The 20,024-nt window shown below is 36.7% G+C and overlaps 1 protein-coding gene across 1 annotated transcript in view; it reads right to left on the bottom strand.

Annotated features, from left to right (window-relative positions):
• Positions 1-2,691: 2,691 nt before the first annotated feature.
• The window catches only part of LOC150096610 (pyrimidodiazepine synthase-like), an 85,031-nt gene continuing 67,698 nt past the window's right edge, over positions 2,692-20,024 (bottom strand). The window contains exon 5 of the mRNA XM_090408752.1: positions 2,692-3,177. Within this exon, the coding sequence (XP_090264878.1) occupies positions 2,936-3,177 (242 nt within the window). The 3' untranslated portion in view covers positions 2,692-2,935. The remainder of the gene's footprint in view (positions 3,178-20,024) is intronic.

Below are 20,024 nucleotides of genomic sequence, written 5' to 3'. Positions count from 1 at the left end.
TCAGAGTTCAAACTAAATGATCACTTCCAATTTTAAATCTTCTGTATAACTCGTCTTGAAGCAAGAAGATGATGTCACTAAAACAACATAGACATTTCTCATGTCTTTGCTTCATATGGATTTGTACACATCTTTATTTTGAAACATTGTGATGACTAGTCCATTCTCTAACAGACAGTGTACCTTACTGTTATTATTATTAGGTTTGCTCTTTCCTCCAGAATTTCCCCATATGTTTCTGTATGGTATATGTTTCTTATTCTGCAGTTTCCATCTCCAAAGAGGACCAGTTTTTTGTATCAGCTACCTTGTCTAATGACTTAAAAAATTCCTTCACTTCTTACTTAGTAATCTCTGTGGAATCATAGGCACAATAAGTTTCATTATCCCCATTTTGAAATGTGCCCTTTTGATTTCTTGAGACTGCATACCAATCAAAAAGTTTATCTTTGTGCTAAATGCCAGATATTCCTTTTTTTCTCTGATCACTACTGCCTGGATATAACATACGGAACCACTCTACAGTATAGGATGATCAAAATTAAAGTATCCCTATTTAAGGCTTGTGAAGCAACATTTAGTGATCCAAATGCTGTGAAGCTTTGCAGGAACACATTGTACATCATCCAGAAGTGATATCTGAGAACATATAGTTCTAAAATTTACTAACAGGAGTACTGTAAACACCAAATGCATGCAATTTGCATATCACGCAACTTGGCAGGTGCCAGGAGGGTCAGGATTTTCTCCTTCATTCTGGTTGTTAATACTGTCCACAGTAATGACACTAGTCTTGTCCAAATGTGCTATGTTTATGAAGCTGTACTGCCTAAACAACTGCAATGCTCTTGTGCACTCTGTGAATTTCATCACCTGAACAAATGTTGACAAGGTCCACTATCTCCACAATGATTTGAAGAAACAGGATCATCAAGAGTTAGACCTGGCAGAGATCACAAGCCAATCTGTTCACAACAAGTGAATGAAGGTGTTACTGCAATTCTGGAGCAGACCATGAATAAAATTGTTGGCTCCTGCAGTGCATGTGCTGTATCAAGACATATGAATGTGCTTTACACAACTGTCTGAAAAATTCTACAGAAGATTCTGCATTTCTACCCATTCAAGGTGACACAGGAGTTGCACACACAAGACTATGAAAGTTGACTGACATTCCTTGCTTGAGTGGAGTTAGATGCTGTGTGGCCATGGACGATTTTGTGGGGAGATGAGGCTCACTTTCACCTGAACGGAGGTGTGAATACCTACAATTGCCGGGTACGGGCAATGCAAAACCCACATGCAATCCAACAAATTCCTTTACATTCACTCAAAGTTACTGTGTGGTGCAGGTTTACAGCTTCATTTATCATTGGACTATTTTTCTTTGAGGACATCTGCCAGTTAGGTCCTGTGACCTGCTCAGTTACTGCCGAGAGGTATCGCGATATGATAAACAATTTTATTGTGCCACAGCTACAGCAGTGCTTGCACATGGATTCAGTTATTTTCATGCAGGAAGTTGGTCTCTTCACACATCGGTCAATCCGTACAGGAGGTTCTTTGAAAACATTTCACAGAAGTCCAGAGTAATTAGCAATGTGTTTCCTACTAATTGGCAGCCTCGTGATATGACCCTGTGATTTCCGACTCTGGGGATTTCTCAAAGATTGGGTTTATCAGTATCATCTCAATAACTTGCCAGTGATGAAAGACAGCATAATGCAGCATATGCATAACATCAGTCCTGACAGCTGTGTTCTGCCATTAAATACATCATGCAAATGATGCATTTTGTGTGATACTTGGAAGAGCAACATGCTGAACAGTACAGCCTATGAATGCATAATGAAGTGAATAAAAATGTGTTATTTATGCTTGTTGCTTTTCTCCTCCTTAGACACACAGAAAAATCACTACATCTACATTAGGTACATCATCCCCTGGTAGTGAATTTTGAAGCTACTTTTATTCTCAGGTATCACTTCTTCATGACACATGAATGTATTCCTGCAAAGTTTCACAGCATTTGGATCACTGGGTAAAATAACAAGGCCTTAAACAGGGGTATTTTAATTTTGATCACCCTGTAGATGCAATATTATAATAAATCGTTTTGACTATTATACTGTGTTGCTTGATAACAGCCATATAACAAGAGCAATTTGGTTGTTTTTTCATTATATAATTTTTTACATACTTTTTTCTATACATATTTCATCAATTTTATAATGCATGGAAAATAAACAAAAGAATTGTGAACATTAATACTCCATGAATTCCTGAATTCAGATCTCAGGATCTGCTAATGTTAGGAAAAAAGAGCAATGGGAAAAGTTATATGAATTGAGTGATGAAACTAAACTGTCATTTGTATAAGTGCAAGCAGGCACTGGAATAATGCAACATCTCTGATGTTTCTGCCAATATTATGATCCCTCTAAAAAAATATTAGTATTATTCTAAATTGAATGATAGTATTGAGTTTTTATCTTTCCTGACTGCAAAATGTGCAGTTAGGAAAAAAAAAAAAATCTTGTGAGTTTATTACCTAGTGAAACACAAAATGGTGGTGTGCTCATTATTTCTATTATTTCTGTGTGTGATCAAGTTCTAGGAATCTTATGTTGTGCACAGCTGGTCACTAATTCAAATTGTTTTGAAACACAGGTAAGAGGCAATGATCACATGAACATTCTGAAGCAAGATTTATTATAAAAATTAATTCTATTAAGCAGTAAAAATTAATATAACAGAATTATATAAAATAATTTGCTAAAAATTATCCCTAACACAAAAAACTAGCTCACTTCAATGGTATGTGAACACAAAACATGCAATTGAAAATATGCTTACAAACTTCATATCAATTGTCACTGATTAAATTCTTAAACTGCATATAAAAATATGTGCACATCTGTACAACATACAGAATTTACAAACCAATATCATAATCTGGATTACCAGTTTTATAGCTGTTCACAAACTTAACAAATACTTCCTTTTCTACAACAGTCTTTTTAACAGCTGGATTTTCTTTCATACTGTTCATCCATCTAATTATGTTAGGTAGTTTTTCTTCAGTAAGTGAAGGAAGATTTGGTTTAGTACAATGAGCCACCCAGATTCTCTCAAACCATGGCCATATCATGTAATCTAACATTCCTGGTTTCTCCCCTGCTCAAAAATTAAATTATTTGTTAAATATCATTGAACAATATAGACTATAGCAATAAAGATTTTCAGGACCAACTTATCAAAGTTTCATACGAAGAAGGAAGGAAAAAAATTCATCTGTATATAACATGATCAACAGTGTATATAACATATCAAGTGACCTCTTTAAAACAGAAATAATATCAACATAACTTTAATAAAGTATCATAATACATAAACAAATAAAATTTCACTTATTCAGCCATTTATAATGCATGAGCTATTTCAATTTCCACCCCAAGTGATAGCAAATGTATTTTCAATTTATTATGGATGATTATTTTTGAACTGTTCATTTGTATCATTACAGAGATGGCTGGTTTTAATGAACGGTTCAAAAATAACCATCCATAATAAATTGAAAATAATAGGTATTGGGAACAGAACTTTATTTCAGAGAAATGTAAACTGAGTATCTCTCAATAGCATGAAGTCTTGACACTTTCCACACACACAGGACATAGTCCTCCCCTGTTTCTGATGATAATTTGGCATGTTGAACCATTTTTTTTTTTAATGCCCAGTACACTGAGTGCTGCTGGATGCACTTGTCTGGTCTACATCCAACAGTATACTTCATCCCAAATAGTATACTGTTTAATGGAGTAGAGACTTTATACAAGCCAGTTCAATCCACACTTTCCTCACATTATGCAGCAGAGCATGGCAAACACATAGCAGAGCATGCAGAACTGTCACGCTGAAAGAAATATGGATCTGTTCTGCAAAACTGCCACAGTGTAGCAAGCACGATATATCTTCAGAGTTTGTCCTTCAAAGCACTAAAATCAAAGATCTCCATATTCCAAAAAACTTAGACCATCAAAACTATGGCAACAAATACTATATCTAAGATGATGTACTTAGGTACATTGTATACCCTAGGTATGCTATAATTCGTTGTTCCATATATCATGGACTTGCAACCCATCCTCCTCCCCACCTTGCACACCAGTCTTAGCATCAGTCAATGGCAACATTATCAGTAGCAATAGAAATGTTAACTATATTTAGTGCTTTTTTCCTGGGAAAAAAGGAGCTGGTATTCACCATGAAGATGTTATTACAGCGACTTCCGCACTTTTAACATATCCTCTGATATACCCTCGTCATCTCTAGATCGTTCTTGCTTTTGGTATCAACTGCAGAATGCTGACCACAGAGCAGCCATGAGTCCACATATTTACTAGGGTTGAACTAAGTAAGAGGAGGTCCTATTATCCTGATGAACATCAGTGCAGAAGATGTCCGTACAAGCAGAGATGATATAGATGAAGTTACTACAAGATTCATCTGAGAGAAACTCCTTTCACATACACTGGAAGATATTGCAATTTTGTCCAAAGTGTGCTTTAGAGGAAGTAGTATGTCCGGGACTTCATTTTCTTGAAGATATTCATGGAAACCACGAACTGCTTCTCTTTAATTTAAGCAAAATTTGCGTGCTAACTTTCTAATTTCAGCTTCACCAAATGTCAGATGCTTCCCAGGATTTTCTGGTTAATATTGGAATCTAAAATCTTAGCACATTCAGGCAAATCAACATCATCTCCTTCAAGCAGACTCTTTCCAACAGCTTCTTTCAGACTTTTATAGAAAGCAGATGAACTTATTGCAGGAGGACTGTGTCTTTCATTTTTGTGGAGCTCAATCCCTTTGAACTTCATGTTCTTCTGACTTTGAAGAGAAATACTGTAGTACGGACCAGGATTTTCAATTCTTTCTTCAAAAAGTTGAACTGTATTCTTTATCTTCCTGTCTGCTTTGTGCAAGTCAATATTTCTCTCTTGTAAATCTAGACTTTGCTCACTAAGTTCTTGGAGAGCATTACACACAAGGCCCAAATCAAGAACAAACTCGCATGACGTTATTTTTCTTAAAAGGTCCTCATAAAGAAACTGATCTGTTTTGCTTCTTCTGCTGTCTTCTTTTGCCTCCAGAAAGTGATGGATGAGGGCTTCAAAGTCTTGCCACACTGCAGAAACAGTGTGAAAGCTAGATGCAACCCAGTGAGTGCTTAAAATTCTGCCAATTTTAAGAAGTTGAAGTTCTAGAGTCGCTGCACATACCTGTAGTTCCCTAGCATTCTTAGGTGAAGCATGATAAGTCACATAAAGTTTGTCCAAGAAACTCTTAAAGCGAGTCACTCCTGCCACATTGTTCACTGTGTCACTAACAGACAATTCAAGGCGATGGCTAGCACAATGCCAGAAAATAACACTTGGAAACTTCTCTTGCATTAGCCTCCTTACATCATTACTCACACCAAACAACACGGCTGCACCATCACAAGTTACAGACAATAAATACTCCTTTAAGTAATCTTCAGATAATCTTAAACACTCAAGATGACTAATTAAAGAGTTCAGAATTCCTCTAGCAGTTACATCTGATAATTCGATCAAATCTAGGAAAAGACTCACAGGAGCCAAAAGTTCAGGAAGAACTACACGAACAATAACAATCAATGTTGTTGTGTTACTCACAGTTGTCAATTCATCAATAAGTAACGATATTTTGTTCTTGGAGTTCACTATATTGTCTATTAATGTTTTTCTAATTTCATTTGCGATATGGCTCATATTGCTAATGCAAGCATTAGCAATATGAGCCATATCATATTCATATGAGAATGAAGAATATATCCCATGTCTAGGCCATTAAGTTCCTGTAAATTAATTTCACTTCAAAGTTATTAAATGATTGATTTCTTCTCGCACCTTTGTAAGCTGTTTGAAACACTTTTCCTGTTACATCTTTATTATGAGACAAAGTATTTAGGAAAACTTTCTCTAATGTTTCGTGTTTTGCTTCAGATTTTATTTTTTGCATGCTTTGTGCGCTGCACTCTCCTTATGATCGTAAATCTTTTTTTCTTAATGACATTAACTGTTATTTGCGAGATTCTCCAAAATGACTGATTTTACCATTTGACCACTCTGCTAAAATTTTTGTTCCTATGTGTTTATCGACGGCAAAACTTCTGACATCACGACACACTTTATAACCCAACATTTTATTCTTGACATATAGCCACTCGTTTCTCTCGCAAAAGTCATTTTTCTGCAAAAGTGTCCAACATTCGGGCCAATCATTATCAGAATCTGCTTCCTTTTGACCATGTAGATCTTCGGTCTTGGTTTCATGATCCTCTTCACCAAGTGTATTTTTGGTGCTGGTTTTCTGTTTTACAGGATCACAAGTAGATTCAACAATTTCTGCTTCTTCAGCCTTCCTTTCTTTACTCATTAGCATAAAGTAACTACTTATTTTACTCATTTTGAACAATGATTGCGCCGATTTAACTTAGATTAATTCAAAACTCACATGAACACCTGCCTGTTGCAGAGTGAATATAGAACTGATAAACCGATATTGGAAGAAATCAGAAGTGAACACAACTTCCTGTTTCTGGTTGTGTACTAACCTATGATACAGGACAGCAGGGTACAAACGTATGACTAATCAAAACTGAAAATTCAATTCGTGAACACAGTACTATCTACCGGAATATTTTTAATACATTTTGCTGTCAATAAATCGCAAATTTTAAAAACTTAAGAAAAAAGGTGCCGATACTGCATACCATTGCGTACCACCAGAAAAAAAGCACCGACCATATTTATTAGTAGCACTGTTTTCTAATCATAAATTTTTGCTTACAATATAAAGAATCAGAATTTTGCTGGTGAATGCTTTCATAAGGAAAGGTTAATGATTGTTCTGAGATATGAAATAATTTATCATCCAGAGTAGCTGAAATCATTCTGGTAAATCTTTACTAGCCACTCAAAAAGCTTGCACAAGCTTTTTCCTTGGTACAGAACCAACTTGAAGGATATCATTCTTCATATCTGAAAACAATTATTAACTCACCCTTCTTGTGAAAGATGTTCACACAGACTTAAGAAAAAATCTTATTTGTTATATATTGCCGATTGCCGATTGCCCCTTAACTGATGTTGAGATCAATATGCTAGTTACAAGGCATGATTTTGATGCTGTATCCAAAACAATGTCATATCGCAATCTTTTGCATAATGTCAAGCTCAATCTTTCTGACTTCCAAGTGACAATGCTAACAAACTATGCTTTGAAGTCACTGTCTCACTATTTAGAATCAAATTACCTCCATATAATTTATGTACTATTGAATTCCATGTGCTATTTTCACTGAAACAAAAGAAAAATATCTATTTCAAAAGCTGATAAGGAAGAGCCACAGTTGTAATGGAAAGAGACTGTAAGAGGAAGATAGACCTTTTATAGGATATCATTACCTATGAATAAATTAGTTATAACCCTATTAAAACACAGATTAGACAATTAAATAAGCTCCTTGATAAAGTTGTTAGCTGGTACCAATCCAAAACAAGTGGGTAATTTCTTCCAAGTGTTTTTCAAATACTTGGAAGAACTCCTCATTTACATGGTCCTCCCAAAAATGTACAAAGAAGGCCATCCTTTAACACAGTGGTTCTTAACATGTGTTGAGGCTTAAGTGCTATGAAGAATTCATGTTAGAGATTTAATGGAATATTAACAGCACTGAGAAAGGATTAAAACTAATTTTAATACTTCCAATATTTCGTCTCCGTCACAGAAACATCTTTGGGGATTACAAAATTTGTGTGTGTGTTGTTACAAAACATTTTTGTAATCCATCCCCGAAGATGTCTCTGTGATGGAGACAAAATATTGGAAGTATTAAAATTAGTTTTAATCCTTTCTCAGTGCTGTTAATATTCCATTAAACCTCTAACATGAAGTGGTTCTTAACCTTTTTTTGCTTGGCACTCCTTGCTCAATTTTATACTAGGTTAATGACTCAATAAGATAATTATATATTATTAGTCAAGTAAATTACCATCAACATATTTAAACAAATAGTTAATTAAAAATTAATGACTAATACAAATTAATTTTTACTCAAAAAAGATGTAAACTTACTGTATTTAATAAGCCAATCATTAATGGCTACCCTGATGAGATCCTGATAATTTTTCAATATCAGGTTAAATGTTCGACAAACGAAGGCTCCACTTTCACTTATTTGCAATCTATTTTGCTGTAACAATTGCAACATGATGCTGGGTCCTTTCTCAGGCAAGTATGAAGAAGAAAAAGCAATGAGCAGTAATTTTATTTCTGGCCAAAGCTGAGGATACTTGCATTGCATTTTTGGCCATATCTTTCATACCCATGCTGTTGAAATTGTACTTGAACTTCAAAATCATTTTTCAAGTCAATAAATTCTTCACACAAATTTGGATGAACAGAAATGACATCAGAAAGAAATAGATTTATGACCCAATCGGGTATTTTAAGCTCATCAAAGTCTTTGAATTTGATCATCAAGTCTTCTTTCAGCATCAGAAGATGGGAATAATCCAAATCTGTAATTAAATCATCATCATCTATCATTTGTAGACTTGGGAACTGCAGAAAATCTCATCTTGCAACTCTACTTGTAGAATTTTAATTTGCTGATAAAAGCATTTATAATTCCCTTTGCTTTAATAAGATTCATGTTGCTTCACTGCAGATGTTAGCCTCATTTAATTTTAGATACAGATATGTGAATTCCTGAAAAAATATGAGTATTCCACTGGGCTTTTATTTTATTCACTGCTTTAATAACATCATCCAAAGTATTATGTAATCTACTGCTAAGATGTTTTGCAGCTAAGTGCTGTCTATAAAGAATGCGGTGAATTGTAAAGATATTTGGAACTGCTTCTTTTAAATGTGATATAAATCCATGGTGACAACCAATCATAACTGGTGCTCCATCAGTTGCATATGCAATGATATTTGTGAGAGGAATGTTTTTAGCATTAAAAAAGTCTTTAACAACCATAAAAATTGTAGAACCATTTGTATCAATTTTCAGTTGTTCAGCAAATAGAAACTCTTCAATAATTCCTTCATTAGTATTTATATAATGCATGTAGGCCATTAACAAAGCTTCGTTGTCATGTGAAGTTGTCTCATCAAGGAAGAAAATTTAATGGTTTTTAAATCATCGCAGAGATTTTTCAATGTCCTTTGAAATTTTGTCAATTCTTGTTGATACTGAACTATTGCTGAGAGTAATTGAGGACGTCATATTATTTTTACCTGGGCCAATCATCGTATCTAAAATTTCATTTATAGCCAGTAAGATGAGAGTTTTGCCAATAGTATGTGGCTTTCCACATTTGGAAATTAATTTTCAAAGTTTGTAAGACACAACAAGTCCCTTCTCTTGTTGGTTACTTTGTTTTGCAACCAACCCTTTAAAGTCCAGGACAATTTTTAAATTTAGTCTTTAATTTGCAAAAGTACTCCACATCATTTTTTGCTTTATTTGGATGCTTTGTTTTTAAGTGCTCAATCATTCTTGAAGACTTCATTCCTTTGTTTGAGAAAGTTTTTTTTTTACATGTTAAGCACATTTGCAACTGCTCATTATATAAGATGGAATAACTCCATATTTTAAATATTCACTTGAATATTGACAACACTTTCTTTTTTTCACTCATTTTAATGGGCTACAGTGCTACACAATATCAATGTCACATGATACCATGGACTAGGTTTAATCTGAAAACCAGGGTTGTCAGACAGGCATTAGGAAAAGTAGTGGATTCTGCTAAAAATAGCCAAAAATATTATTTCCTATTTAGAAAATTCAGACCAAAAAGTAGCCCAATTATTACTTAAATTTCAATGTAAAAATTCAAGTAGCAAATAAATTTGAATAGTATTACAATAGTAGACATACAATATTCTGAACAGTGTTGCTAAACATACAACATAAATGGGGATGCTAGATTAAATACAGAATTTTTTGCTTTCATTATATTAGTAGTATTATAATGCTTACCCCATCTCAGTGTTCACAGCCCCCAGGGGATTCTTAACCCGGGCTACCACCCAGGTTAAGAACCACTGCTTTAACACCTATTGTCAATTGTATGTTGAATTGCAAAGTTTCTTTCCCTGCTAAGTGCACATACTGAACAATCCAGATGATATATGAATTGCTCAAGAATTCCACACATTTTCTTGATAAAAAGAGTCAGACAACTTAAGTCAGTTTTGACATTTTTCTATTGACCAACAGTCTGTTGTCTGATATTATCAGTCTTCTATATGATGACCACCTTCCTGTTGTGGTGAAGATATCTGAATTTGTTATATAATCAGGATATTTAGCTAGAAAAATAAGATCTAAAAAGAGATTAAAAGGCACAGCCATTGGATAGCACTCTGTCTCCATCTTTGGGTAATTAATATTTGAACCAATTGGAAATCATCTTTCTGGGTTCACTTATGTTGATTACATTTCTGCCATTAAGCCTCATTCTGAAAACAAAGCTTCCTATATCAGATCAATAGCCTTCATCTGGAAATCATCTTTCTGGGTTCACTATGTTGATTACATTTTTGCCATCAGGCCTCATTCTGAAAACAAAGCTTCCTACATCAGATCGATAGCCTTCGTCCACATATTCAGTTCATCATGGAAAAAGAAAGTTCTGGTAAACTACCAGAACTTTCTTTATCTACCATTCTTGGACATCCTTCTTACTTGTGTGGCCTTTGGTAATTTGTCAACCAATGTTTATCGCTAACATAAATTAAAGATACCAAAAACTTTTATTCATGGGTTAATCCTTTATTCAAGTGTAAGTAAACAAAGTTTGCACATGAAATAACTTCACGACAGGACAACTCGTATGACTTCAGATCACTTGCTTTAGTATCCCATAATGCAAAGCACATATCTTTATGGACATGCATAATACTATGTATTATGCGAGAGGTCACTACTCTATTGATCCCAGATACATTAGAAAAAAATACGGGACACTTATGACTGAGGGTGAAAGTTTAGTATGCGCATCCATCACATGTCAGTCTTACAAAATTATTCTAACTTTCCAAGTGTGTGCGTGGTAAGGTTTACTATGCACACACTTTACTAAGTAAAAGTAAACAAATAGTAAATCAAATTGTTAGGCTGCATATTTTCATTAAGCCACTTTAAGTTGCCTTCAAATGGTTTTTTACTTACTATTATAGATACAAAATTAATCAGTCTTGCTCACTCTTGCAGTACTTTTCTGAAGAATGAATTTCACTTAACAATTGTTTGTTTTTAAGAATCATGTCATGAAAAGCTACACAATCCTCACTGAAGAATGATTTTACAATAAGCATTGATTTTACAGACAATTTGTTTTTCTCATCAGTCCACAGTGCGTTCATGCGAGAAAATAATCTTTCGACACACGCATTTGTTCCAGGAATACACAGGAATCAGTCTTGAATTCTAAAATACAGGACAAAAAGCTGTCCTGAAGATTTTTCTCGGGACAACGGGACGTCTGGGATCCCTACACTACTCAGACTGGTTTCAACCTTTATTGAGGTCTCATCAGTGGGAGCCAGATCCAGAAGTGTTTGCTTACACTTGGATAAAGGGTTAAAATAAATTTTTCTACTTGGTTATTTTATAAATTAAAGATGCCATGAAATTATATTATTACATAACACCTCCAGGGAATCCAAAGACTCATCGAGGGAGGGCACCTACTCTACAACTCTGTCTCCATCACTCAATCTACCAACTACAACGAACCACAACTACCACCATCATCTACACCAATGCCATCTACCACCACTAGTATTTTCACAGACAATCACAAACATCCATGCCCACGGTGGGATTCAAACCCACAGCCCTCTGGCTGGAGAGCGGATACACTAACCACTCGGCCAACCAGGCCGGAATATATTAAGGAAATTGACGTGACAAGTTGTCCAGTCATGAAGTTACTTCATGTGAAAACTTTGTTTGCTTACACTTGGAGAAAGGATGAAACCAAGAATGTAATTTCTTGGCATCTTTAATTTATAGTATAACCAAGTGGAAAAACTTTCAACAATTATAAATACACAGTCTTGCCATAAATACTGTTACAACTTCCACCCACACTATCCATAGAATTTTGCTAGCCTGAGTCCATTCTGTGCACAGCCAACATTTGCATGTTCGTCAGTAGACTAGAGCAAGAGTTGTCTAGCTGTACAAGTTAACATGCAGTGGGCAGATTATGAGAACTTGTAGCCATAACAGCATTCACAAGATTGGAATGCAGCCATCTGTTATTTTCAGCACACTAAAAACACTCGGGATCTATAGGATGTTTGTGTATTAAGTGTTATAACATTGGCACAATCAGATACATCAGAAGATGTATCTGATTGCCAATGAACAGGTTGACGACACTGAATTAGGACACAACAGCTGGAGAGGGCTGTGAAGGCACACCCCCACCATAATCCTGTGAGAGCACAAAATGATGTCACAAGAGATGAAAATTTCACAGAGAATAATGTCACATGTACTAACTGATAATCTGGGGATAAGAGCCTACTGTCATTCTACTGGACATTTCCTAACACCACAACTTATGCAGCAGAGGGTAATAAAATTAATGGAACTTCTCCAGCAGTACGTGAACAACAGACACAGAAATATTCTCTTTACAGATAAGATTTTCACCACTGAAGAGTTGTTTAGCCACCAAAACTATTGGGTATATGCCCCAGATGGGTTGAACAGCACGTGCCATAGCACACAGGATTCAGAGAAGTTATCAACCACATGTCAATAATGGTGTGGTGGGGGTTGACATCAGGGGGAGTATCCAAGTTGAATTTCTGTAAGAAAGGGATCAAAACACCTCTGCCAAAATGTATCAAGACACTGGTATGGCCTCTGAATAACACCTTGTTTCATGGTTGGTAGTGGATGCCTTGGGAAATACAGGCCGAGTCCTGTTGGATCTTCCAACAGGACTCGGCCTGTACACAAGGCAAGGATCACACAACAGTAGTTGGAGGTGTATGTACCCAACCATATATCACTATCTGATTGGCCTGGAAGTCCAATTTGAATCTGTTGGACTTCAAGTTGTGGTTGGAGCTTGAGAGAGTAGCCTGCAAGAAACAACACCTCAGTTTTGTCCTGAATGTGGATTAGGAGCAAGCAGTGGCAACATTTTCATTGGATGCTGTGCACGCCGCCATCGATATGTGGCTCACAGACTTCGGTCATGTACGAAGGTAAAAGGAGAACATTTCGAACATTGAGTGCTGCTATCCATATGCACGGTATCCATGTGGTTTGTATGTACAGAAAGCTGTAAATAATTTATTGATAGATTAAAAGTTTATGAGCTGTTCAAATTGTGACAATATTTATGGCTAGACTAGCCTAGGTATAATTGAAGATTACAGTTAACTTTCACTATATAGTAGGTGCAGTCATTTATTCACTATAACAAACATCAATAAGTCCTGGCCAAAGCGTTAGAGTAATAATATTATACTAAAGGACCTGGGACTTCCCTGGAAATTCAGTTGATTGATGACATCCCTTGTGTACTCTCTTCAACTATTTTCCTAGAGATTAGTTTCTGCATTTTGTCTCTTCTGCAGATCCATAGCTACCGTTCAGCAGGATTGACATCCATTATGACTCCCATTTCTACTGGATCTACAGGAACTCAAGGAATAGCTACTCAACATCCCATTACAGTCAAACTGCATACTCACCAAACCTCTTATTCCCTGTCATTTTTATTCCATCCACCTCAAATCTGAGGAACAGCCTACCCTGCAAAGCATTTCCAAAGTAATCCAAGATTACTCTGCTCCAGAACCCTGCCCACACAAGGCATTTATTTCCCACATGCTGTTTTGCTTCCATGTGAATGAGAAATAAAGGAAATTCACTGTAGCCATATATGTATTTAATATAAGTTGATTTCATTACTCTTCAATGAATAATTTTAATTTTTGACAATAATGTTTTTATGTGAAAGTTTGTTTTGTCAACCTGTAATAAATTCATACGTTAGGCTATGGATTTTTTTCCCCTATATTTATTGATTATACAAGGGTAGTCTGAAAAGTTCTCGGCCTCGACCATATATGGCAAAACTATTGGCATGATTTTTTTTTCTAAGTTGGTACAGCTGTCATAAGCATCCATGTGAAATTGCAAGTCATTCTATCAAGTAGTTTATTTTATATAGCTGCCTGAAGCATTACATTATTGATGTCCAAAAAATGTAACACCACCAGAAATCATTGATCAAGTGCACAATATGGTATTGGATGACAGGCGAGTCAAAGTGTGTGAAATTGCTGAGACTATAGGCATTTCAAAAGAACGTGTAGGATATATTTTGCATGAAGAATTGCAAATGAAAAAGCTTTGTGCAAGATGGGTGCAGCGCTTGCTCACAGCAGATCAAAAATGCACTCGCATGAAAATCTCTGAACAGTGCTTGGAGCATTTTAACAAGAATAAAACTGATTTTGTGTGTCGATTTATTACTATGGATGAGACTTGGATTCACCATTACATACCAGAATACAAACTGCAGTCAAAACAGCGGACAGAATCCGGTTGTTCAAAGCCAAAGAAGACGAAATCAGTTCCATCAGCAGGAAAGGTCATGGCATCTGTGTTCTGGGATGCTAAAGGCATTTTGTTTATTAATTATCTTGAAAAAGGTAAAACAATAATAACTGGGGAATGTTATTCCCATCTTTTAACCAGACTAGACGAAAAAATTCGTGAGAAAAAACCTGGTTTGCAGAACACTTGCCCACAAAGGTGTTTTTGGCAATGGGAAAATTAAGGGATCTGCACTATGAATTGTTGGAATATCCACCTTATTCCCCAGATTTGGCTCTCTCTGACTTCTATCTCTTCCCAAAACTTAAACTCTTCCTCGTTGGTCAGCATTTTTCTTCGAATCAAGATGTGATTGCAGGTGTAGAGGGATATTTTGCAGATCTTACTGAGAACCACTACAGGGACAGGATAATGGCACTGGAGCATCGCTGGAATAAATGTATTAGTCTTAAGGGAGATTATGTTAAAAAATAAAAATAATTTTGAAATTATGCACTTGTTTTTTGATTGTTAGGCCGAGAACTTTTCATACCACTCTTCGTGTGTGTGTATTATTTATTATTTGCATAAAAATGACTGGGAATAAGAGGTTTGGGGAGTATGCATTTCACTATAAAGGGATGTTGATAGTCATCCAGAAACTCTGCTCTAGAGACTAAATATGAAACCTTTTTTTTTTTTCAAGCCTCCAATAAATGGGGTAGTGGTCTCATGCCAGGTGACGAACTTCATCTCCCACATAAAGAAAGTCACATATAGTGACTTTCTTTATGTGGTATGGTAGCTGCTCTTCTAAACCTTGGTCATCTGCAGATGATTTCATGCCCATACATCATACCTGAATGGTGTAGGGTAGGAAGCAGTAGCTCCATAGTCTCAATGGCTGTCTTGATGCTTCTATTGTAATGGCCTCATTGCCAGAGTGATCACACTGTAACAGTATGAAAGTAACTCCAGCTAATGCGACCCTTCAATGCACAAAAAACAAATGATATCATTGTAATGGCTGGACAGGATTACAACTTGAAAGTGTTCAGTCATCATCCCACATTAAGAACCTAAAGGCATTCACTCCTAATGCATGTGAAGCAAGACATAGCCATGTATCTAGTCAAAGGATGGCCTCCAAATCTTCAGTCATGTGTGCAGTGATGGAGTCTGATACTTTGCCCTGGCTAGCTGAATCCAGGTCAAGGCTAACATGGATTCAGCCAGTCAGATGCTCACTTTTATCTGATAATTGATGAGGCCAAGCACATGGTCATCGATCCTTTCTTAACCTACCTTATTATAACTTTCACAGTACCTTATATCTAGTACTCTGATCCCAGAACAGCCCTATTCAGGATCATCTTTGCAACATATCACTGGAAGAGTCTACTATTATGGTCAGGTCTACCATCGACCTGGCAATGCAGTTGCCTGTGATGGACACACAGGTATGCCAGGGTGAGCAACAAATTCCATATTTCTCAGAGTAGCACTTGTCATTCTTTCTATGGGGATCCTCAATAAAGAGAGGAATGCTAAACCTGCCCTTCTGACCAGAATTTTAAACACAAGGTTTATTCAGTCAGCAGAACCAGAGCTCAATCCACTGTCTAGAATCATCTGCCTCAGTGAGTCATGTTCGCTCTCACCATACACCCATGATCTTGATCGATAAACATTCACAACAACGGGCAGGGATCACATGGTTGCAACCATATGATCGTGGCCATTGCAATGCATTGTTTTAATTAGACAGCTTCTCTTGGTCCTTGCCGGTTCTGAGTCGGCTGTTAGTTGTCTAAAATTCATAAGGAAAACATACAACTTCAGGTGATAGTGTAAAGTACTGACAATCTCAATTATCACCTAATGAAAAAACTAGCAAACTACACAAACACATAATTCACAACTGAAACTGAAAGTCAGAACACACTTCCTCCATTTCTGGATATGCTTGTTATGTCTTTCTTCCGGCAGTCTTTTGTTTACTATTTATTGTAAACCTATACATACTGACCAATATATACACAAACTCTAACCAATACAAAAACTAAATGTCATTAATACACTAAAAAAAAAACATGGCTTTAATAATTTGCTCCAGTGAGCAAGCACTTAAGCATGAATGAAATTAAAAATTGTCAGCAATACTTTCCTAAAAATGGTTATAGTAAAAATACTATCAATAAAATTCTTCACAAGACTGCACCTAGTTGTAGAAAGTTTTTTTTAATTGGTTAAAAATTAAATTAAAAATCCCAAGAAACTAAATTAAATTAAAGAATATAATTTCTTGGCATTTTTAATTTAAGACTGATTGCACCTATTAATAAAAATAAACTAGATTACAATAAACTGTAGCCATTCCATATATATATATATCAGATAAATTAAATAGAATACGGCACAAATACAACCTTAATGCCGCCTTTAAACCTCCTGCAAAATTAAAAAGAACTTATTCAATTCCGAGTATACTGTATGCAATGCACCTGTAACCTGCCTTATATATTATAAGTGAAACTGGATGCACAATTCCTATCTGGATAAAAGGAACATAAAAGACATTAAATTTCATAACTATGATCATGTCCAAGATACTCTACATAGAATAAACTGGAAAGGCATCTGTTCATTACATCACACCAAAACTTAGTATGAGCACAAATTTAATAAGGCCTGTGAAATTCCAACAACTATCCTAATCTCAACAATAATGGTCTCAAAATCTCAAGAATATATGGATGGCACATAACCATTTGTTCTAAAAATGTCATTATAAATTATAATTATGACTGTTAGCACTCTATGACCTTAGCCTTAATATAACAAACATTTATGTTAAATTATTGATTAGGCTGCCAACCGAAGGGGCAAGCTAGCCCCAATAGGTGCCAGTCCCAAGTCCGGATAAATGGCGAGGGTTGATGTCAGGAAGGGCATCTGGTCATAAAACTTCACTGCCAGCTCTAGCTATGATCAGATGAGTTAAAAAGAAAGTGATACAAGGGCTAGGGCGTACCCCTTGAGCAATGCGCAGCCACATCGCCCTACAGCTGCGAGAAGTGGACGAGGGCTACCACATCAAGGGAGGGTGCAGTTAAAGAAGTGAGTCCAGCAAGTGAAAAGAATGTTGCAAGTGGGAATGTTGAATGTTGGAAGCATGACTGGAAGGGGAAGAGAGGTGGCAGACATGATGAGGAAGTTGGACATTTTATGCGTGCAGGAGACGGGTATAAATTGTTCTACTCTGGAGCAAATAAAGAAGGAAGAAATGGTGTTGGAATTGTGGTGTGTGGCAGAATGAAGAGCAAAGTATTGGAAGTGGAAGAATGACAGGATCATGCGAATGAAACTGGGCCTTGGAGAAGAACAACTGGTCATCTTATGTGTATATGCCCCATAAGTTGGCTGTACAGCAGAAGAGAAAGATGAATTCTGGAATGTGCTAGATGAAGAAATGAGGGAACTGGAAGAAAACGAGATGATGATTGCCAGAGGAGACTTGAACAGACACATAGGATAGGGACTGTGAAAGAGTGCATAGTGGCCATGGAGTGGAAATGAACCAGGAAGGAGAGAGGATTTTGGACTTTGCAGTAGCATTTGATATGGCAATTGTGAACTCCTTTTACTGTAAGAGGGAAGAGCATTTGATAACATTTAGAAGTAGCAACAATAGTTCATAGATTGACTACATTTTGACTAGAAGAAAACATCTTAAGGCAGTAACAAATTGTAAGGTAATCCCAACAGATCAAGTGGTGTCTCAACACTGGCTACTGTGCGCAGACTTTAAAATAAAGTAGAAGATAAGAACCTTTGGAAGCCATGGGAGGAAGAAAATTAAGTTTCGCTTGAAAGAAGAGAGTGTGAGGAACCATTTTAGGGAGAAGGTGTTAAAGAGGATTTTGGATGGACTAGAACGTGTACACATATACACGATTGGTGGAGACATAATTCAAAAGCAATTCTCGGCTGTGCAATTGAGGTGCTTGGTGAAACATTTGGAAAGATCAGAGAGCAGAAGGAGGGTTGGTGGTGGAATAATAATGCACAAGAAGTAGTGATGGCTAAGAGGAAGGCAAAGCAGAAGTGGGACGAGTCAAGAGTGGAAGAGGACAGAGAGGAGTACAGAGAGAAAAAGCGAAAAGCCAAGTGAGTTGTTCCACAGGAGAAGGCCACGGCATATCAAGACCTTTATGATCAATTAGAAACAAAGGAAGGACAGGAAAGATTTATCGATTGGCAAAATGTAGAAATAACACATCAAAGGACATCGTATATGAGAGGCAGATCAAAGACTCTGGAGGAAGGGTATTAAGGAGGGATGTGGATATAAGAAACAGATGGAGAATATACTTTGAAGGGCTTTTGAATGAAGAAAATGCAAGGACTCACAGAGAAGATGGGGAGCCTTATGAGGGGATGGTGCAGAACATTAGTAGAGTGGAAGTGAAGGAAGCCATAAAGAGGATGAAGAATGGAAAATCGGTGGGCCCTGACAAGATCCCAGTGGAGGCATGGAAGGCAGTGAGGGAAGAGGAAATTGACCTGCTGTGGGACCTGTTAATAAAAGTTTGTCAACAGGAAAATATACCTGAGGAATGGAGGGAAAGTACTCTTGTCCCACAGCAGGTCAATGGTAGAACGATGCTATCTTTGGGTTACGACAGATGATGGAAAAGTTTCGAGAGAAGCAAAGGGAGCTACATCTGGTATTTATTGAACTGGAGAAAGCATATGATAGAGTGCCAAGGCAAGAAGTCCGGAGGTGTCTGAGAGAGAAGAAGATATGAGAGAAATATGTCAGGTTGGTGCAGGAGGTGTACAGAAATGTGAAGAGAAGAGTTCGAACCTGCCTGGGAGAGACAGAAAGTTTTCCAGTGACAGTTGGCTTGCATCAAGGGTCAGCATTAAGTCCGTTCCTGTTTAATATTGTGATGGAGGTGGTGATGGAGGAGGTGAGAGAAGACACGCCTTGGACTATGTTGTATGCAGATGACATCGTGCTGTGTGCAGAATCAAGAGAAGAAGTGGTAGCTAAACTGGAAAGTTGGAGGAAAGTACTGGAAGAGAGAGGTATGAGACTGAGCAGAAGTAAGACAGAGTATATGTGTTGCAAAGCGGATGGCAGCCAGGAGACAGATCTGGAGTGGAAGGAAATGTCATCAGGAAGGTCAGTGACTTTAGATACGTAGGTTCAACAATGAAAGAGGATGGTGAGGCTGAGAAGGGAGTGGGATGCAAGATACAAGTAGGATGGAGGAACTGGAGAGAGAGAGATGGCTGGAGTGCTCTGCGATAAGAGGATGCCGATCAATCTAAAAGGCAA

This window comes from Typopeltis vanoorti, chromosome 18 (assembly GCF_054136105.1).
Source record: "Typopeltis vanoorti isolate ZY-2024b chromosome 18, IOZ_Tvanoo_1.0, whole genome shotgun sequence".
Taxonomy (NCBI): Eukaryota; Metazoa; Arthropoda; class Arachnida; order Uropygi; family Thelyphonidae; genus Typopeltis; species Typopeltis vanoorti.
Note: the sequence above shows the minus strand (reverse complement) of the source record. Positions and strands in the feature narration are given on the sequence as shown.